Source organism: Ceratotherium simum, chromosome 1 (genome assembly GCF_057802395.1).
Source record: "Ceratotherium simum simum isolate JZ-2026a chromosome 1, ASM5780239v1, whole genome shotgun sequence".
NCBI classification, from domain to species: Eukaryota; Metazoa; Chordata; class Mammalia; order Perissodactyla; family Rhinocerotidae; genus Ceratotherium; species Ceratotherium simum.
In genome coordinates this window covers 14,605,633-14,631,076 of record NC_141900.1, presented here as the reverse complement: position 1 = coordinate 14,631,076, position 25,444 = coordinate 14,605,633, and the positions used below count along the sequence as shown (strand labels likewise).

General features: G+C 34.0%; 1 protein-coding gene across 2 annotated transcripts in view; it reads left to right on the top strand.

The window, feature by feature from the left end:
- The window catches only part of CDK13 (cyclin dependent kinase 13), a 117,639-nt gene that overhangs the window by 55,503 nt on the left and 36,692 nt on the right, over positions 1-25,444 (top strand). For both annotated transcript variants that reach the window (XM_004441469.3, XM_087435353.1), the window contains exons 6-7: positions 22,491-22,680; positions 23,703-23,759. In XM_004441469.3, coding sequence (XP_004441526.2) covers positions 22,491-22,680; positions 23,703-23,759 — 247 coding nt within the window. The remainder of the gene's footprint in view (positions 1-22,490; positions 22,681-23,702; positions 23,760-25,444) is intronic.

Sequence of the window (25,444 nt, the reverse complement as noted above, 5' to 3'; positions counted from 1 at the left end):
TTTAGTAAAAACACATAAATATTTGATGTTGATTTTCTAACAATTATTTCTTAAAATGTAATATGTCATTTAACTCAGCAGTTCTGTTTTTAGAAACATGTAAGGCAGTAATCATAACTTTACATAGATGTAGCTACGAGAATGTTATTCATAGTGTTGCTTATAATAGCAAAATGTTAGAAACAACTTAAATATCTAACAGTGGAGGATTATTGAGCAGAACTATGGCATATTATTACTGTGAAATACTGTATAGCCATTAAATTTATGTAAAAGTTCAATGATAAGGAAAATTGTTCACTGTATATATTATGAACTAGAAAAAGTTCACAAAGGAATATGAAGTTTAATCTAATTTTTGTATTAAAAATATGTTCCCAGAAGCAGAAGGAAACTTTTGGGGGTTATGGATATGTTCATTATCTCAATTGTAGCCAGTCTCACAGGCGTATACCTATGTGAAAACTACTTAAATTTGTACCTTCTAAATATGTGCAGTTTAGTAGTGTCAGTTACACATCGAAGCTGTAAAAAATTTTTGTTCTGTTAAAATGTAATGAACTTAAGGAAAACTATTGAGTTTATTGCTTTACGAGATAAAACCAATAGGATATACACATATAGAGATTTATTTTAAGGATTAGGTCTCACAATTGCGGAGGCTGGCAAGCTAGAACTTCTGGCTGGAGTTGATGTTGCTGTCTTGACTTCAGTGGTAGTCTGGAGGCAGAATTCCTTCTTCTTTAAAGGACCTCAGTCTTTTCTCTTAAGGCCTTCAACTGATTGGATAAAGCCCATCCACATTATTCAAGATAATCTGCTCTCCTCAAAGTCTACTCATTTAAATGTTAATCACATCTAAAAATACCTTGACCCAACACCTGGACTGGTTTTAACCAAGCAGCTGGGCTCTATAGCCTAGCCAAGTTGACACATAAAATTAACCATCATGCTGTATCAGAGTGATTTCAGCAGAGTAACAGAAAATCCAATTGAAATGGTTTACACCTTATGGGAATCTATTCACTTACATAAGAAGAGGTCCAGAGATAGGGCAGGCTTTAGGGTTAGTTAATTCAGTGGCTTAAGGATGTCATCAGAAACGCAAGTTAAGCCATACATAGTGTCTGTTTCATTCTTACTGTAGTATGGCTTAGAGAGGCAGTTGTTCATATCTGATAAGAGACAGCCTGGCTACTCATGGCTCTCTGAAGTCCAAGAAGGTTTCTCTCTCCGACCTCCTTAGTACCTCATAGGCCCAAATCTGCTTATGCCTGCACATTTATGAACTAGTCACCAGCAGGAGGGTTACCAAGAATCTACTTAACATAAAATGTACCCAAATTAGAATATGATAAAAAGAAAAGAAACTATGAAAAGTACCACTTCTAGAACTCAGAAGTTTGTTAGGGGGGAGGGAGATAGCTGTGTTGTACAGAGGCTGATTCCTTGGCTTTACATGAAATCTGAAGACACTAAAGTATTATGGAAGAAGATTGAGAAATACCTACTCTGCTATGCAGAGTAAAGGTTATGCATACTTTTTTCCGTTGAAGTTAGTCTCTGTCTCTAGGACAGGTGGGAATTGGCAGCCAAACCTGCTGAGTCATGAAGTTAATGGAATTATTGAACATTTTTAATTTAGATGTAGAAAGTTGCATTGATACTCTCTTTTTTAATGTTCTGATTTTAGTGTTTCATTTTAGTGAATGTAGTAATTGTTTCCTGACTGGTCCTCTATCACTGGGCTTGTTCATTAGGGTTTAAGTTCATTTCACTCTTGGGTTTTCAGGTACCAGACTTTCAATTTGGGGATTTTTGATCATTTTGGTGTATGATGGGATTTTCTAGCAAATGTTATACATTTATAAGATTTGTTCATTTTTACAGATATTTGGAGTAACAGGAATTGAATGATTTTTGTACTTCAGGAAGCTTTTTTATCGCTTGTCTCTGGCTTTAAAGGAGTTTTCTGAAAGTGAATTGGAATTTTACATTAGGTTCTAGATTTAATATAACCAATAGGCTTTCAGTTTCCATGACTTCAGATTCTTTTATCACCTCATGTTATTTCTGCAGCAGCCACTTTGCCAACCTGGATTCCCTTCATTGATACTTGTACACACCTTTACTTTTCATTTTTAAAGCCCTCCCCTCTCCCGATATATTTCAGTGCATAAGAATGGCTGTACTTGCATGCTACCCCTAAAATGTTAAGTGATTACATTTGTCCCAGGATATAATTGAGATTGACATACTTCTCACTGTATATCCACTCTTACAGCAGAAGCTCCATTAAACGATGGCAATTTAATGGAGCACTCATGATTAAACTAAATATAAGTTGCTTAAACATAACAAATATGCTTTTAAGGTGGTGACAGTATGGCTATGGGTAAAATAGGTTGTAGGTAAAGTTTTTTAAAAGCAAGGTAATTTTGAAAGATAAGATTGCTTTAAGCATATTGAAAAGTTATAAATTATAGTTTTAAATTAATTTGAAATTCCCGAAGATCAGTTCATGTGCTAGTTTTTAGAAATAATAATTTTGACTATTTTAACTTAGTTCTCTTTGAGGTAGATGAAAAATTAATTATGAAAACACCACCAAAAAGAAGAGACCCAAACATACTTTTTGAAAAATTAATTAGAAAAACTTTTAACATAGCTGAAAAATGAATTAGTATTTTATTTAATGAAAAAAAAAAACTTAGAGCAGGCCAGGCAATATCCTAAGCTCTTTACAAATATTAACTCATTTTTATTTATTTATTTATTTGTTTGTTTATTTATTTATTTGTGAGGAAGATTAGCCCTGAGCTGACATTAATTCATTTAATCCTTTTAAAAAAAATCCATGAGGAACAGAGAAGGAAATGAGATAACAGGAATAGTCAGAACCAGTCTTTGATACATATAATACCTGATATGAAAAATAGTGACTAGAAATATTCTTTTTCAAGCAAATAGTCATTTCAATTTGATTTTAATACGATGTGCAAAATCTAACTTTGATATATCACGGTATATTTGTGGGAAAATGCGTTGGAAATTCAGATATTGAGGCCAGGTACACGCATATTCCCTCCCACTCCCAGTTGTGGTAGCATTGAATGAATTTCTACTCTTTCTACTCCTATCACCTTTCCTATAGTGGATGCACATTTACTTTCCTAGCTCAGTATCACTGGTGGTGGCCTTGGAGGCCTGAAATGAGGACTGGAGACCCTGAGGTGAAGAGCCAGGAGCTCTCAAGTTTTCAGAGTTTGAAGCTTCGAGGGCCAGGGTTTTCTTTATGCCTCTTGTTGGTATAAGCACCTCTGGATATGAGGTATTTGGTTTCAGGCAGGCACGATTGTCAAACCTTTCTCTTCTGCCATTTCAGGAATTGATCTATTTCTCTCTTTATTGCTGCCACCACTCTCAGCCACAGCTTCTTGTAACATGTAATGTGCATGTATCCCTTTTTAGGTTTTCTACCACTAATACCAATGAGAAAGAGAGGAGGATAGGTTCCTTCCTTCTCTGCCAACACTCACACCCCAACCCCTACCCCCAGATATTTTTTTCTGTCTCTTCGACCTGTGGGAAATGCAGAATTATGAATGTGACCTTTGGGTAAGTAAAAATAAGCCGAAATAAGATTCCTAAATACTTTTAGAAGAAATTACTTAGCAAATATTTATTGAGTACCTATTATATTGTTCTAGGTAATGGGAATAGGCAGTAAATTATAGACAAGGTCCCTACCCTATGGTGCTTACATTATAGTGAGTAAGACTCTGGCTGTCTTGGATATTCTATCATAAGAGCTGAGGATTGGGGCTGGGCTGGGATGGGGTTAATGGAATAGGGAAAAGAAGATGTTCCTTTCTCTCTGCTCCAACTTGAACAGAATACAGGGTCAAAGGAAAGTGGAAGAATGTCCTCATCCGCCCTCAGTGATGCTATCTGGCTTGTGACTCTAATGTTATGTTAATTCACTTCCTCCTGTTAAAGCTAGAAATGTTTTCTAGCAATTACAGATGAAAGGCAAAGATGGCCACAGGAAGAAACATTTTTGCTTTCTTTGCAGCTTTCAGGCAGAAATGTTTTTTGAATTTTATATAAATGTCTTGAAAAGTTATACATTGCAAGTATTTAGTCTTTGGTTCTTTTACTTGTTTTCTCAAGTAAGGAACAATTCAATTTTTGCAGCCCTTAGTTTTACAGTCAGAACTTTTAAATCATGTCCATTAACTTCTCTTCCTTGATTATTTCTGATGTTGAATTTGAGAAAGCAGAGTTCTAATACAACTTATACTTTACTTTTGATTATACATTTTCATAAAGATATTTGGAGTTATAATTAATGATTTTTTAAGACTCTTGCCAAGAAACTCTTACCTCTTGATATTTGTCCTTCTGTCACGCCTGCCTTTAACCTTCAACCTTGGATTGATTACTTTTTTTGTGTGTCTGTGAGTAAGATCAGCCCTGAGCTAACATCCATGCCAATCCTCCTCTTTTTGCTGAGGAAGACTGGCCCTGGGCTAACATCTATGCCTATCTTCCTCCACTTTATATGGGACACCACCACAGCATGGCCTGACAAGCAGTGCATCGTTGCGCACTCGGAATCCCAACCCCGGGCCGCCAGCAGCAGAGCGTGTGCACTTAACCGCTACGCTGCGGGGCCTGATCACTTTTTTTTTTTTTCACTAAATCTGCTGGGGGAAAAATCACACAACTGTGCGAGTTATTTTCTCCTCAGATTTGTGGTCTACAGAGCTGGAACTTCAGGGCTGCTAGACAGTCTTTAGTCAGCTCCTTCCATTCTATAAAGCAGATTCCTGTTCTCTTAAGAGAAGATATTGCTTCATTCTCGACAGAGAAATTCGCACTTAGGGGATGAGAATTCACTCTCTCAACTTCTACCTTTCCATGCACTTACCTCACTGTGTAGCCATCTCACTCTTGCCTCAGAGGAAGTAGTATTTCTTCTTCCTGCTTGAAGCTGATTCTTTCAGATTCCTAGGAACTTTGTTATGTGTTATCTCTTCTATATTTTCAACTTCCTCCTTCTCCACTGGTCCTTACTTGCAGCACTGAACCTATTCAGATCTCTCCTGTCTTAAAAAAAACCAAAACATCTTTCTCTGATTTGAGTGGCTCCATTACACTGTCTTGTTCCTCTCTGTTGCCAGACCTTTTGAAAGAGTAATCAGCACTTGCTCTCTGTACTTCCTCACTTTTTCATTCAGTAATTGGTCTGCATTTTCTTACCATTTTATAAAGATAAAGTCCCAATGATCTCTTGCCAAACCCCTAGAAATTTTGTTTTTTCTTACTTTATGTGGGCAACATTTATTATGTTGACTTGCTTCTTGAATGTCTTCTTGGATTTTCTGAAAAACTCGAGTCAGATTTGCTTTCTCCCTTTCTGACTGTTGCTTCATAGCCTTAATCATTGGCCCTTTCTTTGCCTTATCCTTAAATGTTGGTGTTCCTCAGGATTATGTCCTTGGTGGTGTTTTCTTTTATTCCCAGATACTCTCATAGCTCTAAGGTTATCATCCTCATTGGCTCTATGCCATTACCTCATAAAATTATTTCTAGACCTGAGCTCCACATAGCTAACAGTATTTGCTAAATATCTCCATGTTCACATTTCACAAAGGTATCTCATACAGAGCATGCCTCTCTCCACCATCAGCTTGCTTGCTCCTAGCCCTGCTTTAAATCTCAGCTTAAATATCTTTTCCTGAATCCCCAGTTAGGTTTTGTCTTTCAGGATACCACTGCATTTTTAAGCCTATCAATTAAAGCATTATAGAACGATGATTTTATTTACTTATCTGTCTGCATGCCACCTTATTAGACTCCTGATGTCAGCAGCTCTTATTCATCTTTGTACTTATAAACAATAAACTTCTGTTGACTGTTCTGTTGAATAAAGTCTCACAAAGGTAAAATTCTAAAATAATTGATATAGTATAAGGAGTTCATATAAAATATGTAATCTAAAAAATAATTTAAATTAGGATTTGCAAATGAAAATTTGTAGTGTTTTGGTCCACATTTACCATCCCTATTCCTTGTATCTGCTTCCAGTCGTTACTCATTTATTAGCTTTGAACAAGTAGGACCTAGGTTAATACAGATCATTTCTAGAATGGATAATTGAAAGTAGATTGGTCTTTCACCTTTTTTTCCTGAAATGGTTTTTACCATTAGGAATAATCTTACTACAAGAGTTTTAAAACACATTTTTATAAATTTGTGCTAGCTATGATTTCACCTTACTTTCTTTTTTTTTTTTTTTTTTTTTAAAGATTTTATTTATTTTTCCCCCAAAGCCCCAGTACATAGTTGTCTGTCATAGCTGCACATCCTTCTAGTTGCTGTATGTGGGACGCGGCCTCAGCATGGCTGGAGGAGTGGTGCCTCGGTGCGCACCCGGGATCCGAACCCGGGCCGCCGGCAGCGGAGCGCACGCACTTAACCGCTAAGCCACGGGGCCGGCCCTCACCTTACTTTCCATAATATTTTGGTCATGTATGAAATACTATTTTGGAATTAGTAGTAAGTGGGGAATTTAGTTTCATCTCATTTAAATTGGTATGATTTTATTTTCTTGGTGTGTTCCCCTCCTTTGTACTGTATATTTTAAATAGTATAATAATATATTTTCTTCTTGCCAATTGTTTTCAATAATATCCTTTATTTTACCCAAAATATCCAAAAATATTATCATGTGAACATATAATGAAAATTATAAAATTATTGAAGTATTTTACATTTTTTTATACTAAGTCTTCAAAATTCACAGCACATGTCATCTCAGTGAGTCTAGTTGCATTTCAAGTGCTCCACAGACACTTGTGACTAATGCCTTCTGAATGGACAACATAGTCCTAGAATATAGCTTGATATTGGCCCTACTTTGGGGTAAATACTGTTTGCCATGTTTCAGTGTCTCCTACCACCAATTACCCTGCTTCGTATTTGCCTTACTTCCTATAACAGCCTTGGGCTTTTTGTTTTTGTTTTTGGGAATTCACCTTTTCTCTATTCTCAGTCTGTGTGGCTGGGGAGCTGACTCTACTTTCAGCTCCCTAGGGTCACATCACTCAGATCTGGCCAGTTAGAGCCTCAGGTTTCCTTTCCACAAGGTTGAGACTTTTCCTAAGATTTCATGTGTACATAAGGTCCTCTTACCTGTGAGATGTGAGCCTGAGAGCAAGAAAGGGGCTATTGCTGCAGCAAGCACCTTGAGACATATGGGTTCTGAGGATAGAGCCAGCACTGAGAAATGGAGAGAGGGAACCTAGACTCTTCCCATAGGATTTTGAAAGCCCTGTTTCACTCCATATCCAAAACAAAGTACTAGAATGTTTAGAAGATTGATAAATTACATTTTTTGTTCAAGTCAGTGTGCATTGGGTTGTAGAAGCAGTCCAAGTGGACTGAAACTTGGACAACAGATTTGGATTAAGGAGGTCCATCTTAAAATAGCCTGTGGTCTTAGAATACCCCAATAGCACACGATTGTTCTTGGATTGATGGGAAGTTTTCCACCAATTATAAGTCAGGTCTGATTGAGATTCCCAGGTCTCAATTGCTTGAGCTGACTTTTTGTCAAGGGTTGTTCCAGGCCTTTTGGTGGGGCAGACATTTAAGGATTCATCCTAATTTATAGTGAGCAGTAATGAATCTACTCTCTCCTCAATGAAGGGGATCAGAAATGCAAATAACACAATACTTTATTTCCCCTGGGATGTTCTCCTCATTGTGTTGTATTGCTTTGCCTATAAGTATAGAGCTTATTGTGATCAGCTTTTACTGAATTTGAAATCTCTTGTATTTTAAGGACTTTTAACTATCAATTCTTTAATACTTTTCTTTTGAAAATAAAGTTCCTCTGTAAGAAGTATAAGAGTAAAATGAGTTTACCATAATCATTGAAATAATGCAAATATATAAAAAGAGAAAAAATTAATTCCCCATTTTCTCTTGCTACTTTCTGCCCAACCCAGGGTTAACAGGCTGTTGTTACATATCTTTCAAGACTTTGTCTGTGCTCAAAAATGGAAATAGGAATAATATAAATATATATTTAAATATATATATTGAGAGAGAGAGAGAGTTAGGAAGTCAGTCAAGCAGAGACACAGACATTCCAACAGAAACACATAATTCGATAGCTCCTGAGAGAGACCAGTAGACAGGGACACGGAAAGAGAGACAAAGACAGGCACAGGAATTCTCATAGACACAGAATACTTTCACCGTCTTAAAAATCTATGTTCCAAAACTAACACACGGACAGAGAGAGTAGTTTGGTGGTTACGAGAGGGAAGGGAGTTGAGGGGTGTGCACAAGGGGTGAAGGGGTGCATTTATATGGTGACTGACAAATAATTATGTACAACTGGAATCTCACAATGTTATAAACTATTATGACATCAATAAAAAAATTAATAAATAAAAAAAAAATCCGTGTTCCGCCTATTCATTCTCACCCCTTGAAATCCTAGCAAACATTGATTCTTTTTTTACTGTCTCCATAGTTTTGCCTTTTCCATAATGGCATTATTTGGAAACATACAGCAGGTAGCCTTATCCATATTGGCTTCTTTCACTTAGTAGTATGCATTGTTTGCTCCATGGATTTTCATGGCTTCACATCTCATTTCTTTTTACTGCTGATTAATATTCCATTGTCAGAACGTACCACAGTTTGTTTATCCATTCACCTACTGAAGGACATCTGGGTTGCTTCCAAGTTTTGAGAATTATAAATAAAGCTGCTATAAACATTCATGTGCAGGTTTCTCTGTATGGATATGTTTTCAGCTCCTTTGGGTAAATACCAAGGAGCATCATTGCTGGATCATATAGTAAGAGGATGTTTGGTTTTATAAGAAACTTCCAAACTGTCTTCAGAAGTAGCTGTATCATTTTGCGTTCCCAAAAGCAACGAACAAGAGTTTCTGTTGCTCCATATCCTTACCAGCGTTTGGCATTGTCAGTGTTTTGGATTTTTGCCATTCTGATAGGTATGTGTGATATCCCATTGTTGTTTTAATTTGCCATTCCCTAATGAAATAGGATGTTGAGAATCTTTTCATGTGCTTATGTGCCATCTGTGTATTTCCTTTGGTGAGATGTCTATTCAGATCTTTTGCCCATTTTTTAATGGGGCTGTTTGTTTTTTTATTGTTGTGTTTTAAGACTTCTTTGTATATGTTGTATACTAGTCCTTTATCAGATATGTGTTTTATAAAGAGTTTCTCTCAGTCTGTGGCTTGTCTTTTCGTTCTCCTAATGATGTCTTTTGCAGAGCTGAAGTTTTTAATTTTAATGAAGTCCAACTTCTTTCACAAGAACACCATTTCTTCTTTCACACATTGTGACTTTGTTCTTGTATCTAAAAAGTCATTGTCAAACTCAAGGTCACCATTATTTTCTCCTATGTTATCTTCTAGGAGTTTTGTAGTTTTGCCTTTTAGCCTTAGGTCTATGATCCATTTTGGGTTATTTTTTGTGAAGCCTGTAAAGTCTGTATCTAGATCCTTTTTTTTTTTTTTTTTTTAAGTATGTCTGTTGATATCTACTTGTTCCAGCAGCATTTGTTTAAGACTGTCCTTTTTCCGTTGAAGTGCCTTTGCTCTGTCGTTGATCAGTTGACTGTTTTTTAAGGGTCTGTATCTGGGCTTTCTGTTCTGTTCCATTGATCTACTTGCCTATTCTTTTGCTAATACTACATTATATTGATTATTGTAGCTTTATAGTAAGTCTCTAAGTCAGATAGTGTCAGTCCTCTAACTTGATTCTCCTTCAGTATGTGTTGGCTATTCTAGGTCTTTTTCCTCTCCATATGAACTTTTGAATCAGTTTGTTGATATCTACAAAATAACTTGCTTGGATTTTGATTGGGATTGCATTAAATCTATAGATCTGGATGGGAAGAACTGACATCTTGACACTATTGAGCCTTCCTGTCCATGTATATGGAATATCTCCATTGATTTAGACCTTTGGTTTCTTTCAAAGGAGCTTTTTAATTTTTCTCATATAAATCTTGTACATATTTTGTTAGGTTTGTACCTAATAATTAAAATTTTTTTATTTTGCTACTGAAGTAAATGGTATAACATTTGTAATTTCAAATTCCAATTGTTCATTGCTGGTGTATAAGAAAGCAATTAACTTTTGTATGTTAACTTTGTATCTTGCAGCCTGTTATAATTGCTTATTAGTTCCAGGGCTTTTCTGGTTGACTTTTTGGGTTTTTCTACAAAGACATTTTATTTGTCTTTGTAGAAAAGACAAATATTTGTCTTTATTTGTATTTGCTTCCTAATCCATATACCTTTTATTTCCTTTTCTTGTCTTGCTGCATTAGCTAGCAAGTACAAGTACATCTTACACTACAATGATGAAAAGAAGTGGTGAGAGGGGATATCCTTGGCTTGTTCTTGATATTAGTGGAAGATCTCTGGCCATTAAGTATGATGTTAGCTGCAAGTTTTCGTAGATATTCTTTATCAAGCTGAGGAAGTTCTCCTCTATGCCTAATTTGCTGAGTTTTGTTTTTTTTAAATCATGAATGGGTGCTGGATTTTGTCAAATGCTTTTTTCTGCATCTATTGTTATGATCATATGGTTTTTCTTTGTTTGCCTGTTGATATCATGGGTTACATTAAGTTATTTTTGAATGGTGAACCAGCCTTGCATAGCTGGAATAAATCTCACTTGGTCATGGTATATAATTATTTTTATACATTGTTTGAATCAATTTGCTTATATTTTATTTAGGATTTTTACATCTTACGCTCATGAAAGATACTAGTGTGTAGTTCTCCTTTCTTTTAACCTCTTTGGTCTTGGTATTAGAGTAATGCTGGCCTCATAGAATGAGTGAGGAAGTAGTCTGTCGTCTTGTATTTTCTTGAAGAGATTGTAGAAAATTGGTATAATTTCTTCTTTAAATTTTTGGTAGAATTCACTAATAAACCCATCTGGGCCTAGTGCTTTCTGTTTTAGAAGGTTATTAATTATTGATTCATTTTCTTTAATAGATATAGGCCTATTCAACTGATCTATTTCTCCTTGTGTGAGTTTTGGTAGATTGTGTCTTTCAAGGTATTGGTCCATTGCATCTAGATTATCAAATTTGTAGGCATAGAGTTGTTCATATATTCCTTTACTATCCTTTTAATGTTTTGGAGAGCAAGAGTGAAGTCCCCTCTTTCATTTCTCATATTAATAATTTGCACCTTTTCTCTTTTTTTCCTTAGTTAACCTGACTAGAAGTTTACCAATTTTATTGATCTTTTCAAAGAATCGGCTTTTAGTTTTTTTGATTTTTCTTTTTGTTTTCAATTTCCTTGATTTCTGTTCTAATCTTTATTATTCTTCTTCTTCAGCTTACTTTGACTTTAATTTGCTCCTTTTCTAGTTTCCTAAGGTGGGTGCCTATGTTATTGATTTTAGATGTTTTTTTCTAATACATGCATTCAGTGCTCTACACTTTCTCTCTAAGCAATAACTTTGCTGTATCCCACGTATTTTGAAGTTGTGTTTTCATTTTAATTTACTTCAGAAATTTAAAAATTTATTTTTAGATTTCTTCTTTAATCCATGCGTTATTTAGAAATTTTGTTTTTTTTAAATTCTAAGTATTTTGAGGTTTTCCAGCTATCATTCTGTTATTGATTTTTAGTTTAATTACATTGTGGTCTGATAGCATCCTTAGTATGATTTCTATTCTTTTAAATTTGTTTAAGTGTGTTTTATGGCCCTGAACATTGTCTATGTTGGTGAACATTTCATGTGAGGTTGAGAAGACAACGTATTCTGCTATTGTTGGATGAAGTCTTCTATAGACATCGATTAGATGAGTTGATTGATGGTGCTGTTCAATTCAAATATGTCCTTACTGATTTTCTTCCTGTTGTATCTCTCAGTTAATGTTAGAGGGGTCTGAAGTCTCCACCTATAATAGTGAATTTATTTATTTGTCTGTGCAGTTCTATCAGTTTTTTCTTGAGATATTTTGACGCTCTATGTTAAGAGGGTACACATTAAAGATTATTATGTCTTTTTGGAGAATTAACCCCCTTATCATTATGTAATGCCCCTCGTTATGCCTGATAACTTTCCTTACTTTTAAGTCTGCTCCAACTGAAATTAATATAGTTACTCCTGCTTTCTTTTGATTACTGTTAACATGGTATATCTGTCTCAATTCTTTTAATCTGTCTGTCTTTATATTTAAAGTGGATTTCTTGTAGACAACATATAGTTAGGTCTTGTTTTTTAATCCACTCTGTGTGCTTTAATTGATATATTTAGACCATTGGTATTTAAGGTGATTATTGGTATAGTTGGGTTAATAATATCTACTGTATTTCTTATGTTTTCTGTTCATTGCCCTTGTCTCTTTTTTTTTGTCCACTCTTTTTTCTGCCTTCTCTCGTCTTAATTAAGCTTTTTGTGTGATTCCGTTTTTTCTGCTTTCTTAGCATATCGACTATGCTTCTTTTTAAAATTTTCTTTAGTGGTTGCCCTTGTGATTGCAGTATACATTTATAATTTATCCAAGTCCTCTTTAAAATTATATTACTTTATAGGTAGTATAGGTACCTCAAAACAGAGTATTCCCATTTCCTTCGTCCCATCCCATATAAGATTGTTATTCATTTCACTTATCCACAAGCTGTAGTCACTGAATACATTATTGCTTTTATTATTTTGAACTGACTGTTAACTGTTAGATCAATTAATAGTAAGAAAAATAAAGATTTTATTTTATCTTCATTTATTCTTTTCTGATGTTCTTCCTTTATGTCAATCTGAGTTTCTTTCCTGTATCACTTTCCTTCTTTCTGAATAATTTCTTTGACCTTTGGCAAGACAGATCTACTGGTAACAAATTTCTTCAATTTTTGTTTGTTTGAGGCTGTTTTTATTTTTCCTTCACTTTTGAAGGATAATTTTGCTGTGGGTATGGAATTTGGGGTTGCTGGGTTTTTTCTTTCAACATTTTAAATACTTCATTCTGCTCTTTTCTTGCTTGTATGGTTTCTGAGGAGAAATATGATATAATTTTTCATTTTGCTGTTGTATAGGTAAGGTATTATTTCCTGTGGCTTCTATCAAGATTTTCTTTTCATCTTTGATTTTCAGCAGTTTGAATGTGACATACCTAGGTGTAGATGTTTTGATATTTATCCTCAGTGTTCTTAGAGTTTCCTGGATTTGTGGTTTGGTATTTATCATTAATTTGGGGGTAATTTCAGTCATTATTACTTGAAATATTTTTTCTGTTCCTTTCTCTCGCTTTTCTGTTTCTAGTATTCCTGTTACAACACCTTTTGTAATTGTCCCACATTTTTTGAGTATTCTGTCTTTTTCGTTTTTCTTTTCTTTGCGTTTCAGTTTTGGAAGTTCCTATTGACATACCTTCAGGTTCACTGATTCTTTGCTCAGCCATGTCCGGTGTATAGAGGAACCCATCAAAGGCATTCTTTATTTCTGTTACAGTGTTTTTGATTTCTAGCTTTTTTCTTTTGATTCTTTCTTAGAATTTTCATTTCTCAGCTTACAGCAACCATTTGTTCTTATGTGTGGTCTACTTTTTTCATTAGAGCCCTTAGAATATTAATCATAGTTATTTAAAATTCCTGGTATGATCATTCCAATTTCTCTGCTATATCTGACTCTGATGCTTGCTTTTTCTCTTCAGGCTATGTTTTAGCGTACCTTGTAATTTTTTGTTGAAAGCTGGACATGATGTATTGGATAAAGGGAACTGAGGTAAATAGGCCTTTAGTGTATGGTTTTATGTTTATCTGGCTAGCACTTATGCTGTGCTTACTGTTTGCTGAAACTATGTCAGAGGGTAAGATTTCCTTCCCTGTTGTCCTTTAGTTTCCCTGGAGACTTTTTCTTAAATAAGGTCTGAGATGTGCAGTTCTTTCAGTTGTATGCCCCTGTTAGTGTACAGGAGCCCTATTTATATGATGGTAAGTTATGGTGGGAAGAGAAATGTTCTGTAGTTCTATAATTTGGTCTCAGTTTTTTAGTGAGCCTGTATCACTTGGGCTGTGTCCTTCAGACATATTTCTCAATTTTCTTACTTTTTCCTCTTAAATGAGACAGGTATGCTAAAGGATGCTGGAGTTGAGTGTTTCCTTGCCCTAAGGCAAAGACTAGAGTGTTCTGGAGTTGGATATTCCTTTCTGCCAGGTTAGTAAGGCTCCTGTAGAACCCCAGTCCGTTAGCCTCTGGTAAAATAGTTTCTCTTGAGGGCAGGCCTTGTTGAGAACAAAATGCTCTGGGTCTGTTTCATCACCACTACTTTTCCCCTCCACTTACTGGAAACACAGTATGATTTTTCTCTGATCCTCAGCGTGCTAACCTGATAGGGTTCCTGATGGTAAAACTTGCAAAAGTGTGGGGGCCTCTCTAAGACTGGGTCCCCTGGAGTTTTTAACTCGCAGACTCCTTCACACTGAGCCTCCAGCAATTTGTCAATTACAGTTTAGGCTTTCCTACCCTGGTAATGGTTCCTGTGGAGATTTCTGCTTCTGGGCTTCTGCTCTGGTGAGTTCTGATCTGTATCTGCCTTTCTCTCACCAATTTTTGGGTGCATGGTTTGCTATGACCTCAATTCTCTGATAGATCTCTGTTGATTTTCAGTTTGATTTTCAGTTTGTTTTGCTGTTTTCCTGTTGTGAGAATGGGTGTGCCAACTTCCAAACTCCTTACTTGTCAGACTGGAAACTGGAAGTCCTTGGTGCTAATTGTTTTTTTACTTTGTATTTTACTTTTCTTATTAAAGAATAGAACAAATGTCTAGATGATAAAGCTTTCTTTTACATAATTGTATAAAATGCCACAGTGTAGATATACCAGATTTATTCAACCATTTCTCTCGATGGGCACTCAGTTTTTCCCACCTTTTTTCCATTAAAAACAATACTGCTAGAAATGTCGTTATATGTGTATACTTGCACACTGGTGCTATTATTTCCTTTGGTTTACTTCCAAACATCAAAAGATAGTTGTATTTTTAATTAATAGATAGTCAAATTACTTCGGCAAAACACTGTAGCAATGTGAGTTTCCTTTCATTTGGACATCACTGGATATTGTCAGTCTGATAGGTAAAAATGGTATCTCATTGTTTCTTTGATTAGTACTTTCCTGATTACTAGTGAAGTTTGGAGCATCTTAGATGTGTTTACCATTTTGATTTCTTGTGTGCATTCTTTATTTGTGACATTACCATTTCTTTCAGTTGAGTTATTTATTTTTTCCTTATCAATTTGTATATTAGACACAGTTGTTAATATATTTAAAAGTTATTATTTCTGTTGTAGAAAAGTCAGAAAATGGCAGCATAAGAAGAAAGTAAAACTCACCCATCTGCTCACACAGAGATAAAACTGCTCTTAGAATTTGATTTTGGACATTTTTCTAAGCATATGTATTTATATAAGTTCCTACCAAAATGAAATTTCACTTGGCGTGCTATATTATAAAAAATATTATTTCATATGATTTTATTAATGTTTACATACAATGTAGGAAAAAATATCAAGCAGTATAAGACGCTTTTTTAAAATGCAGGTCATGACCTACTAAATTGATTTCATGACCCACGGTTTGAAAACATTGCCTTAAATATATAACTTTGATAAAAATAAAAACCAAATTTAAAATATGGGAACAATAAATAGATCCCTTAATTCAAGATAATGCAAAAGCTTCCTAAAATTTTTATTTATTTAGTTTTGTTTCAGACATTTAAAAAATCGTTATTACTGAAATACTCAGACATACTTAAAAGTAGAGAAGATAGTATGATGAACCCCAGTGTCTTTCCTCATCCTTCACATTTAGCAATTATCACATTTTGCTAATCTTGTTTCATTTATCGTTCCCTACTTGTTTTTATTTTGCTGGATTATTTTTAACTGAATCCCAGGCATCATATTGTAAACATAAACACTTGATTATCTGTCTATAATTGGTAATGAAATTGTGGTTATGTAAAAAGAAAAATGACAAGAAAGAGGCCTTAAACCTAACAAAATTGGCAATAACTATATCATCTAACAGTCCATATTTATATTTATCCCGTTGTCTCCAAAATATTTTTTATGGTTGCTTTCTTTTAATCTGGATGCGAATAGGATCTGCACGTTGTATGTGGTTAATTATTATCTTAAGTCTCTTATAATCTATAGTATCTCCTCTTGCCTTTTAAAAATTTCATTCCATTTATTTATTGAAGAATAGGCAGCATTTTGGATTTGGCCAAATGCTTCCTTTTGGTGTTAACTTGTTCTTCTATCCTTCGTATTTCCTATAAATGGTAAATTAGATCTAGATGCTTATTTAGGTGTGAGTTCAGTTGTTTGGCAGTTGCACTTCAGAGGTAATGCTGGGAACTGTTATATCTTGAGGTTTCTGTGGGCAGAGATTTGGGAGCCTCTTGGCTGAGCAGTTTTGGCTCTGGCTCTCTCTTGAGATTACAGTGAGGTGTTACTGAGATTGTAGTTACTAGAAGACTTGACCAGGGTTGGAGAATCTACTTCCAAGGTGGCTTTCTCACATGGCTGGCAAGTTGTAGTTTCACGATTGGTGGGAGGTCTCAGTTCTTCTTCACATGGGCTTTTCCACAGAGTTTCTTGACTATCCTGACAGCTTGGTGGCTGGCTACTCCGAGGGCAAATGATCGAAGAAAGTAAGATGGAAGCTGCAGTGTCTTTATGACCTAGCCTTGGTAGTCAGTGACATCATCACTTCTGCAGTATTCTTTTGGTCACACAGACCATCCTTGAATCATTGTGGGAGGACATGGATACCAGGAGATGAGAATCACTGGGGGACATCTTGGAGGCTGGTTACCAGCCTTTATGTCTTTTTGATCTTATACTTGTCTTTTTTTTATGCTAAAAGTCTTGGTTCCTAAGGTATTAACATAGTTTATCCTACAATATACATACATATGTAATAATTTCAAGATAATAATGCTAATACTAGTTACTAAGAAGACTGCTGAATCCAGTTTAAGATTTCTTAGTGGTTCTTTTTGTCCTTAGAATATACCCCATTAGGGATATATACTCAAAATACTGTAGCATAGACAGTTTATGCAGCCAGTTTGATACACATTTAGATTCATCTGTTTCCAATTTTTTAGGCATTGCTTGTTTACCCTTTTTGGTTTAATGATGTATTTTAATCATGTAAAACATTTACATGGTTCCAGACTCAAAGCTACCAGACTCAAAGCTATAAAACCGGGCACATTCAGAATAATCTCATTTCCATTCCTCCTTTTCCTGTTCTCTCCCCTTACTCATGGGCAACTGTTTTTTTTTTTTTTTTTTAAGTATTTAGTTCATTCTTTCAGCTTTTTTTCTTACATATTCGCCCTAAAAGGTAGCATATTAATAAGTGCTCTCCTGTGCCTGGTTCTTTTCATTTAATCATATATCTTGAAGATTACTCCACAGCCAGTAGAGATTGTCCTCATCCCTTTTTGTGGCTACCTAGTACTCCGTTGTGTGGATGTACCACAGTTTATTCAGTCAGTCTCCTACTGATAGACGTTTGCCTTGTTTTCTGTCTTTTGCTATTAGAAACAATGTTGCATTGAATAGCCCTGTGCCTACATCATCTTGTATTTTTGTCAGTGAATTTTTGGGGTAGGTTTCTAGAATTGGGATTCTTAGGTCCAAGGGAAATGCTAAATGTGATTAAGCTAGATATTGCCAAATTCCTAGCATTGTTTGAGAGTGTTCCTCACAGCTTTGCCAATAGAGTCTGGTTGTGATACTTTTTGTATTGTTGTCAGTTTGTTGTGGTGGTGAAGTTTTAGTTTGAGAAATAAATTTTTATTATTAAGCAGCTTTCCATTGGTTTAAGGGCAATTTGCTGCTGCCTTTTCTTTTCTTTTCAAGTTATCTTCTTTTGTCCACTTTTCTGTAGGTGGTTAAATCTTTTTCTTTTCAGTTTAGAGAGACCTTTTATAATGGATACTAATCATTTATCTGGAATATAAGTTGCAGATGAAAGTTTTCCAGATTGCTATATTCTTCTAAATTTGCTTGCAGTGTTTTTAGCCATGCAGTAGATTTTTATTTTTACATAGTCACGTGATCAGTCTTTCCCCCTTATTGCTTCTTGGTTTGATGCTTAGGAAAGTTTTCCCTACTCTGATGTTATTAAGGAATTCACATTTTTTTTAAAAAATACTTTCATGGTTTTATTTTTTATAGTTTTCATGGATTTTATTTTATTTTTAGAACTGGTTCTTTTGCTTTTTATGCTGTTATTTATTGTGAGGAACAGATCAGTTTTATCTGTTTCTATCTGGCTATTCAGTTGTCCCAATATTGCTAATTAATAAGTCCGTCTTCCCCTACTGAATTGATATGCCATCGTTATCAGTTACTAAAGTTCTATATATACTTGGGTATATTTCTGGATTTCTGTTTTATTTCATGTTCACTTACCAGTTATCACACTTTTTAATTATAGAAATTTATACTGTCTTAGATATATCTGGAAGAGCCTAGTGCCCATCTCCCTTTTCTCTTTTAGGTGTGTTCATTGCTATTCTTACTTAGTTGTTTTTCTATGTGAATATAACATAAACTTGTCTGTAGGAAAAAAATAAGATATTTTAAAAAATTGAGCGTGTTTACTTTGTAAATTAAAAAAAAATTTTTTTTTATTTATTTTTTCCCCCAAAGCCGCAGTAGATAGTTGTCTGTCATAGCTGCACATCCTTCTAGTTGCTGTATGTGGGACGGGGCCTCAGCATGGCCGGAGAAGTGGTGCGTCGGTATGCGCCTGGGATCCGAACCCCGGCCGCCAGGAGTGGAGTGCGAGCACTTAACCACTAAGCCACGGGGCTGGCCCTAATTTGTAAATTAACTTAGGGAAAATTGACATCTTTGTCATGTTGAGCCTTCCTATCTAAGAATGTATCCATTTGTTCGTATAGTTTTCTGCCTTGTAAGGAGGTTTTATAGTTTATCTCTGAAGGATTTTGCACATTTCTTAAATTTTTAAAAAATTTAATTAATTAATTTCTTAATATAAATGGAGTCTTCCATTTTATCTTTTAACTGGTTATCATTTAACTTTTAACTTTAACTTTTGATGATTACTATACGTTTTATTTCTGTTTTTCTGAATTGTTACTGTTTTTAATAATTTTTCATTGAATGTTTATCTTTTCAGAGACCAAAAAAATCATGTCATCTGCATATAGAGATAGTTTTAGCTCTCCTATTTCAATTCTTATACCTCTAATTCGGTAATGTCTTATAGACATAGGATGCAAGCCATTATATATTAATTTAAAATCATCTGTTAGCCTCATTAAAAAAAAACCAGTCTCTTAATTTTAGTATGATTTATTTAACCCAATATATCGAATAGGTCATTTCAGTGTATAATCAATATAACAAATTGTTGAGATAGTCTGTATTCTTTTTGTAGTTGTTGTTCTAAGTCTTTGAAATCTAGTGTATGTTTTACACTTCCAGCGCATTTAGACTAGCCACATTTCACGTGTTCAATAGCTGCATGGGGCTAGTAGCAACTGTTTTGGATTGTGTAACTCTGAATGCTTTCTCTCATCTTACTGTGTTGCTTAGTACCATCTAAGATAGTGAGATAGATGTACCAGACACACAGTATCTGATAATCTACTTACTTTTAACTCAACATCAGCAATACATTTCCACATCAATATTATACCTCTATGATATTTTTCAAAGTGCATGGTATGGTTTAGACGTACCATAATAAAATAGATGTTTTTTTGTTTTTTTGCTTAATGTCTTTTAAATATTTTTATTATTACCTTGCTTTTAGTGAACATACTTATATCTAAATCTTTGCAGTCTTTTATTTCCTTATGCTAAATATTTATAAACGCAATTGCTATGTAAAAGGGTACGTAAAAGATGCATATTGCCAAATTATATTTTGTAAGTGTACCAGTTTATTACTGGCACTTTATAACTGTCTGTTTACTTCACACCTTTGTTAATACTATGTACTGTCTTTCTTTTGATCTTTTCCTTTATTTAAAAGTGACATATTGTTGCTTTGATTTATATATTTTGATTAATAGTGAGACTAAATATTTTTTCATGTCTTTTTTTTTTGACATAAGCATTCTTTTGCATATTGACAGTTCATTTTATTTATCATTTTCTGTCATGGGATTGGTCTTTTTTTGTACTGATTTGTAAGACTTTGTTTTTTATTAAGGATGTTAGTCTATGTGTTACAAATATATTTCCCCAGGTTGTCATTTGCCTTTTACCTTTATTTCATATCATTTTCCTATGTGCATGATTCTAAATTTTTATTTAGTGTAATCTGTCAGTATTTTATGAATTTTGTCTTTGGCAAAACTCCCCATCTCCCAATGGGGTTACACATTTGTCCCAATACCATTTTGCCTCTTTTTTTCTTCGCTGACTTAAAATGGATGTTTTCATAATTATAAGATATGTATATTTGGGATTTGTTTTCTGGTGTCTGTTATTTTACACTGTTCTTTCTGTCTCTATAGAATGATAGGTCGTGTTAATTTCTGGTAGGGCAAATATTTATTTTCAGAAATGTTTTGGCTAGTTCTCTGATTTTTGTTTTTTTCAAGGTAAATTTTAGAATTATTTTGTTAAGTGTCCCCTCAGCAAAAGAGAACAAATCATTGGTCCTTTTATTAAAATTGCTTTAAAATACAGAATTTTACAATTTGATATTTCGTAGTGAATTTGTATAATTCTCCTTAAAGTTTACTCCTAGTCATTTGTAGTATTTTTTTTTTTTTTTTGAGGAAGATTAGCCCGGAGCTAACATCTGATGCCAATCCTCCTCTTTTTGCTGAGGAAGATTGCCCCTGGGCTAACATCTGTGCCCATCTTCCTCTACTTTATATGGGACGCTGCCACAGCATGGCTTGACAAGTGGTGCATCGGTGCACGCCCGGGACCTGAACCTGTGAACTCCGGGCCGCCAAAGCAGAGTGCGAGCACTTAACTGCTATGCCACCGGGCCGGCCCTTAGTATTTTTTTTTTTTTCTATTGTGGAATCATTGAAATTTTATTTTCTAATGAATTGTTTCTGGCATATATCAAGTTTTTTGCTTTTTTTATATGATTTCCTTTTGGATTTTCCAGGAGGATATTCATCTTATCTACCAATAATTGTGTTTTTTGTCTCTTTCAATATTTACATTTTGTCTTTAATTTTACTTACTGAGAAAAGTTAGTAATAATGAACGTTTTTGTCTAATGTACAACACCTTGCATTTTACTACTAAATATGACATTGGTTGTTGGTTTCAGAGAGGTACCATTATAAACTTTTAAAAAGAATTCTTCTATTGCAAATTTACTATGAGATCTTTGCTCTGTTTTTAATTAGGAACTGATTGTGAACTTTCTTCAGATACCTTTTTTGACATATTAATAGTTTTTTTGCTTGTTAGATAGATTTGTGTGTGTGTGTGTGTGTGAGGAAGATTAGCCCTGAGCTGACATCTGTTGCCAATCCTCCTCTTTTTTGCTGAGGAAGATTGGCCCTAGGCTAACATCCGTGCCCATCTTCCTCTACTTTATATGGGACACCGCCACAGCATGGCTTGACAAGTGGTGCAGCAGTCCGCGCCCGGGGTCCAAACCTGAGAAACCTAGGCCGCTGAAGCAGAGCGTGCAAACTTAACTGCTGCGCCACCAGGCCGGCCCCAGATGTGTTGAATTTTATTAGCTTTTCCATTCTTGAATTGCTGAGTTAAATTCTGCTTGATTGGGATATTTCTTGATGTGGCTGTGGATTCAATTTGTGTAAATTTTATTTAAGACTTTTGAATCTCTGGTAAGTATGATTGTGTATGTGCAATGTGCTATTTTGGTAGCAGGATTAAGCTGATTTTATAAAATAAAGTTGTAATTTGTATGGTTTCAAATGCTCTGGAGCTGTATAAACAGAATTAAATTATATGTTTATTGAAGGCTTAATAGAAGTCATCTAAAGTCCAACTGGGCTCAGACTCTTTTTTATTAAAAGCAATTCTTTTAACATCTTTAAATTTTCTTTGATGAACTATACTGATTTTATTCAGCTTCTGCTGAGAAACAGTGTGTTTGATATGTAAAACATTTAAGAATTTATTTTACATTAATCACACCCAGAAACTATGCAATGTGGAAATCAGCAAGGTTGATTTTATATCATAACAGTTTTCTTTAGGAGAAGAAAATTAGATTAGATGTTCCCTTGGGATGCATTTATTGGTATTAAATTTAGAGAGAAAGATGAATGTTATTATAGTGAAAAACTAGCATTTCTTTTCAAGGATTAATTTTCTTCCCAGCTTTTTATTTTTAAAACTTTTGAATTTATAGAAAAGTTGTAAGAATAAAAGACTTTAATGTATTAATTATTCTTGTTCTTAGGTGCATTTTATCTGGTATTTGAATATATGGACCATGATTTGATGGGACTACTGGAATCAGGCTTGGTTCATTTTAATGAAAATCACATAAAGTCATTTATGAGACAGCTCATGGAAGGTCTGGATTATTGTCACAAGAAGAACTTTTTGCATAGAGACATTAAATGTTCAAATATTCTTCTAAATAACAGGTATGATATGAGTTTGATATATATGTTTAAAATGAATGTTATATAATGTATACGTTGATTCTGTTAAAAGGATTTAAAATTTAGTTATTTCATTGCTCAGACTGTTTTAACGTAATCAACAATTTCACAGCTTGGGCTGTATCTGAAGTTGTGTTAAATATACTTGAGTTAATTAACTTCCAATAATAGTTCGTATTGTACATAAAATAATACTTAGTTGACTTGCTAAGTTTGGTATTCTTCCAAATAATGTGAACGCGTCTTCTTATAATAATGTGATTTCAGCTTTAGGTTAAGAGTAGATTTTAGAATTTTTTTTAAATTCAGAATTCTTTTAAAAGCAGTCATCACAGTTTTAAAGTGAACTTTTTTTGCAGTGTGTATATTCGCGCGCACACATACACATCTGCCACACACACATACATACATACATATTTAAAGTTAAATATTTTACTAACAGCATAACCTGAACTCTTATAATTTTATTGTAATTGGTACTATTTGTTAGTTTAAGTGTGATATACCTGGTCCTGATTTTAGTTAGTAGAAAGTATTCTATACACCTAGCCCCTCTGAGAACTGGAAAATTAAACATAAATTTAAAATGATGTAATTTAGTTCTTGAACATTATTGAATTGAACAAGTAGTTTATCTTATTACTAAGTAGTAGAAATTACCTCATTTTGTTTTATTTCCATTAAAGTGTACTTTTCTAAATAGGAACTGAATAGTACTGAAATATTGTAAACTAGTACTATAATAATAGTAGTAGTAAAAATAATAATAGTACTAGTATAATAATAATGATAGCTGAAATTATCCAAAACAAAATAATTGTTTATCTTATCTTGTGCGTTTTATCTACTTGCCTTTCCTTGTAGGACCTTGGGTACTGCAGTGTGATCAAAGTTAAAGTTTATATAAATGTATTTTTAATTGGTTCTAGGAATAGATTATGAATGTTTATGATCAGTTCAGAGTAGACTAATACCTTTTGTTCATTTCATCTTCCTTCCACCAGAGGGCAGATAAAACTTGCAGATTTTGGACTTGCTCGATTATATAGCTCAGAAGAAAGGTAAGAGGACTTTCAAATATTGTAGACAGTAGCTATACTAAGTTTTAGAAGCTATACTAAGAATACTTTATTGACAGTTTATTTTTTTTCACAAAAGAGAAGTTTACGTTTCATGGTTAAAAACATGAAATAATGAAATTTTATACCATATTGGGTTGACTAATGTAATTACAAAGTTTTATACATTTATCTCAATTTAAAAATAATTAATTTTTTAACACTTAAAGGTAAATAAAATTTCTTTAATAATGTGCCATTTAAAATGTGACTTAAGTGAACTTATGAATTTTTTAAAAATTCATACTTCAATTTCTAATGCAGATCTAGACATTAAGATGTTTATAATTTTTGTGTTTAGTGAAAGACCTTACTATATGCTTTTCATATTGCATGTTTAAATTTGTAAACTTTATCTTGATTATTATTTTGGACTTCTTTTTTTGTAACTATAGTTGTATCTACAGTTGTTTTTGTTTGTTTTTTAACTCCCTCAAACCTTTTATTTAAACAAGCTTGTGAGGAAGTTCAGTGTATAACTTCTCCATGTGGAGCTTCTTTGGCTAAGGTTGAGTTGTGTATCCTACTTAGCTCCTTTTGTGCCTGGTGGTAGTGAAATATGATTAGAACTAATATGGGATTTCAAAATAAAATATTTTTGTGAAGTTGATTTTCTATAAATAAACTATGGAATTAACTAAGTTGAGTAAAGCTCTAGTTTAGCCCATTCCTTTCCTGTTAGACAGCATTGATTCTTTATTTTCAGATGTAATAGATATATATTTAATTTTGAAATTCTTTATGTATAGCAATTCTGTAATTTCTTAGTGTAACCATAATTTAATATAATGAAATCTCTGTTAATTGGAATTCTTAGAAATAGGGCTTTACTTTCATTGAGCTTTTGCCAGTTTCTGGTTAGTTGAAAAAAATCTTCTTTTGTTAGAATTTTTGAGTGAAAAATCTGTTGATTTTTGAATCTTGCAGTGCCTGTTACATTCTGAAAATTATTTTCTTTGTTTAGTGTTTAGAAGTTTTTAAATGTATGTTTTGGATCCATTAGAGTTCCATGAAACACCTCAGAAACTGTGGTCAGGGGCTGGCCCTGTGGCCTAGCGGTTAGGTTTGCAGCACTCTGCTTTGGCAGCCCAGGTTTGGTTCCTGGGCACGAACCTACACCACTTGTTGGCGGCCATGCTGTGGCAGCAACCCACATACAAAATAGAGGAAGATTGGTGCAGATGTTAGCTCAGGGCAACTCTGAGCAAAAAAAAACAAACTGGTATGGATGGGTTATTATGGAGACGGCTCCAGTCCCCTGTACCTACTTCAGCCAGAGCTTTTCTGATTTTGTTTTACTTACTACAAACAATTCTAATTAATATTTTTATATTTTAATTAATATTTATTTTAATTAATATTTTCACAAATGCTTGTATGGTTTTTTTAAGTTTAAAACTCTTCTAGAGCTTAAAAGCTATAATTTTCATTTTACATTTGAGGAAACTGAGAAGTAGAAAGGGTTGAATGACTTTAGAGATCAAAAAATATTTGTTGGCAGAGTCAAGACTATATAGTTCAAGGTTTCCAACTTCCATTTTTTTATTCTTTTCACCATATATAATAGTGCCTCTTGGTAGAAATTGAAGGAAACATAAATTGGTCCAAATGTCTACTTAATCCAAAAC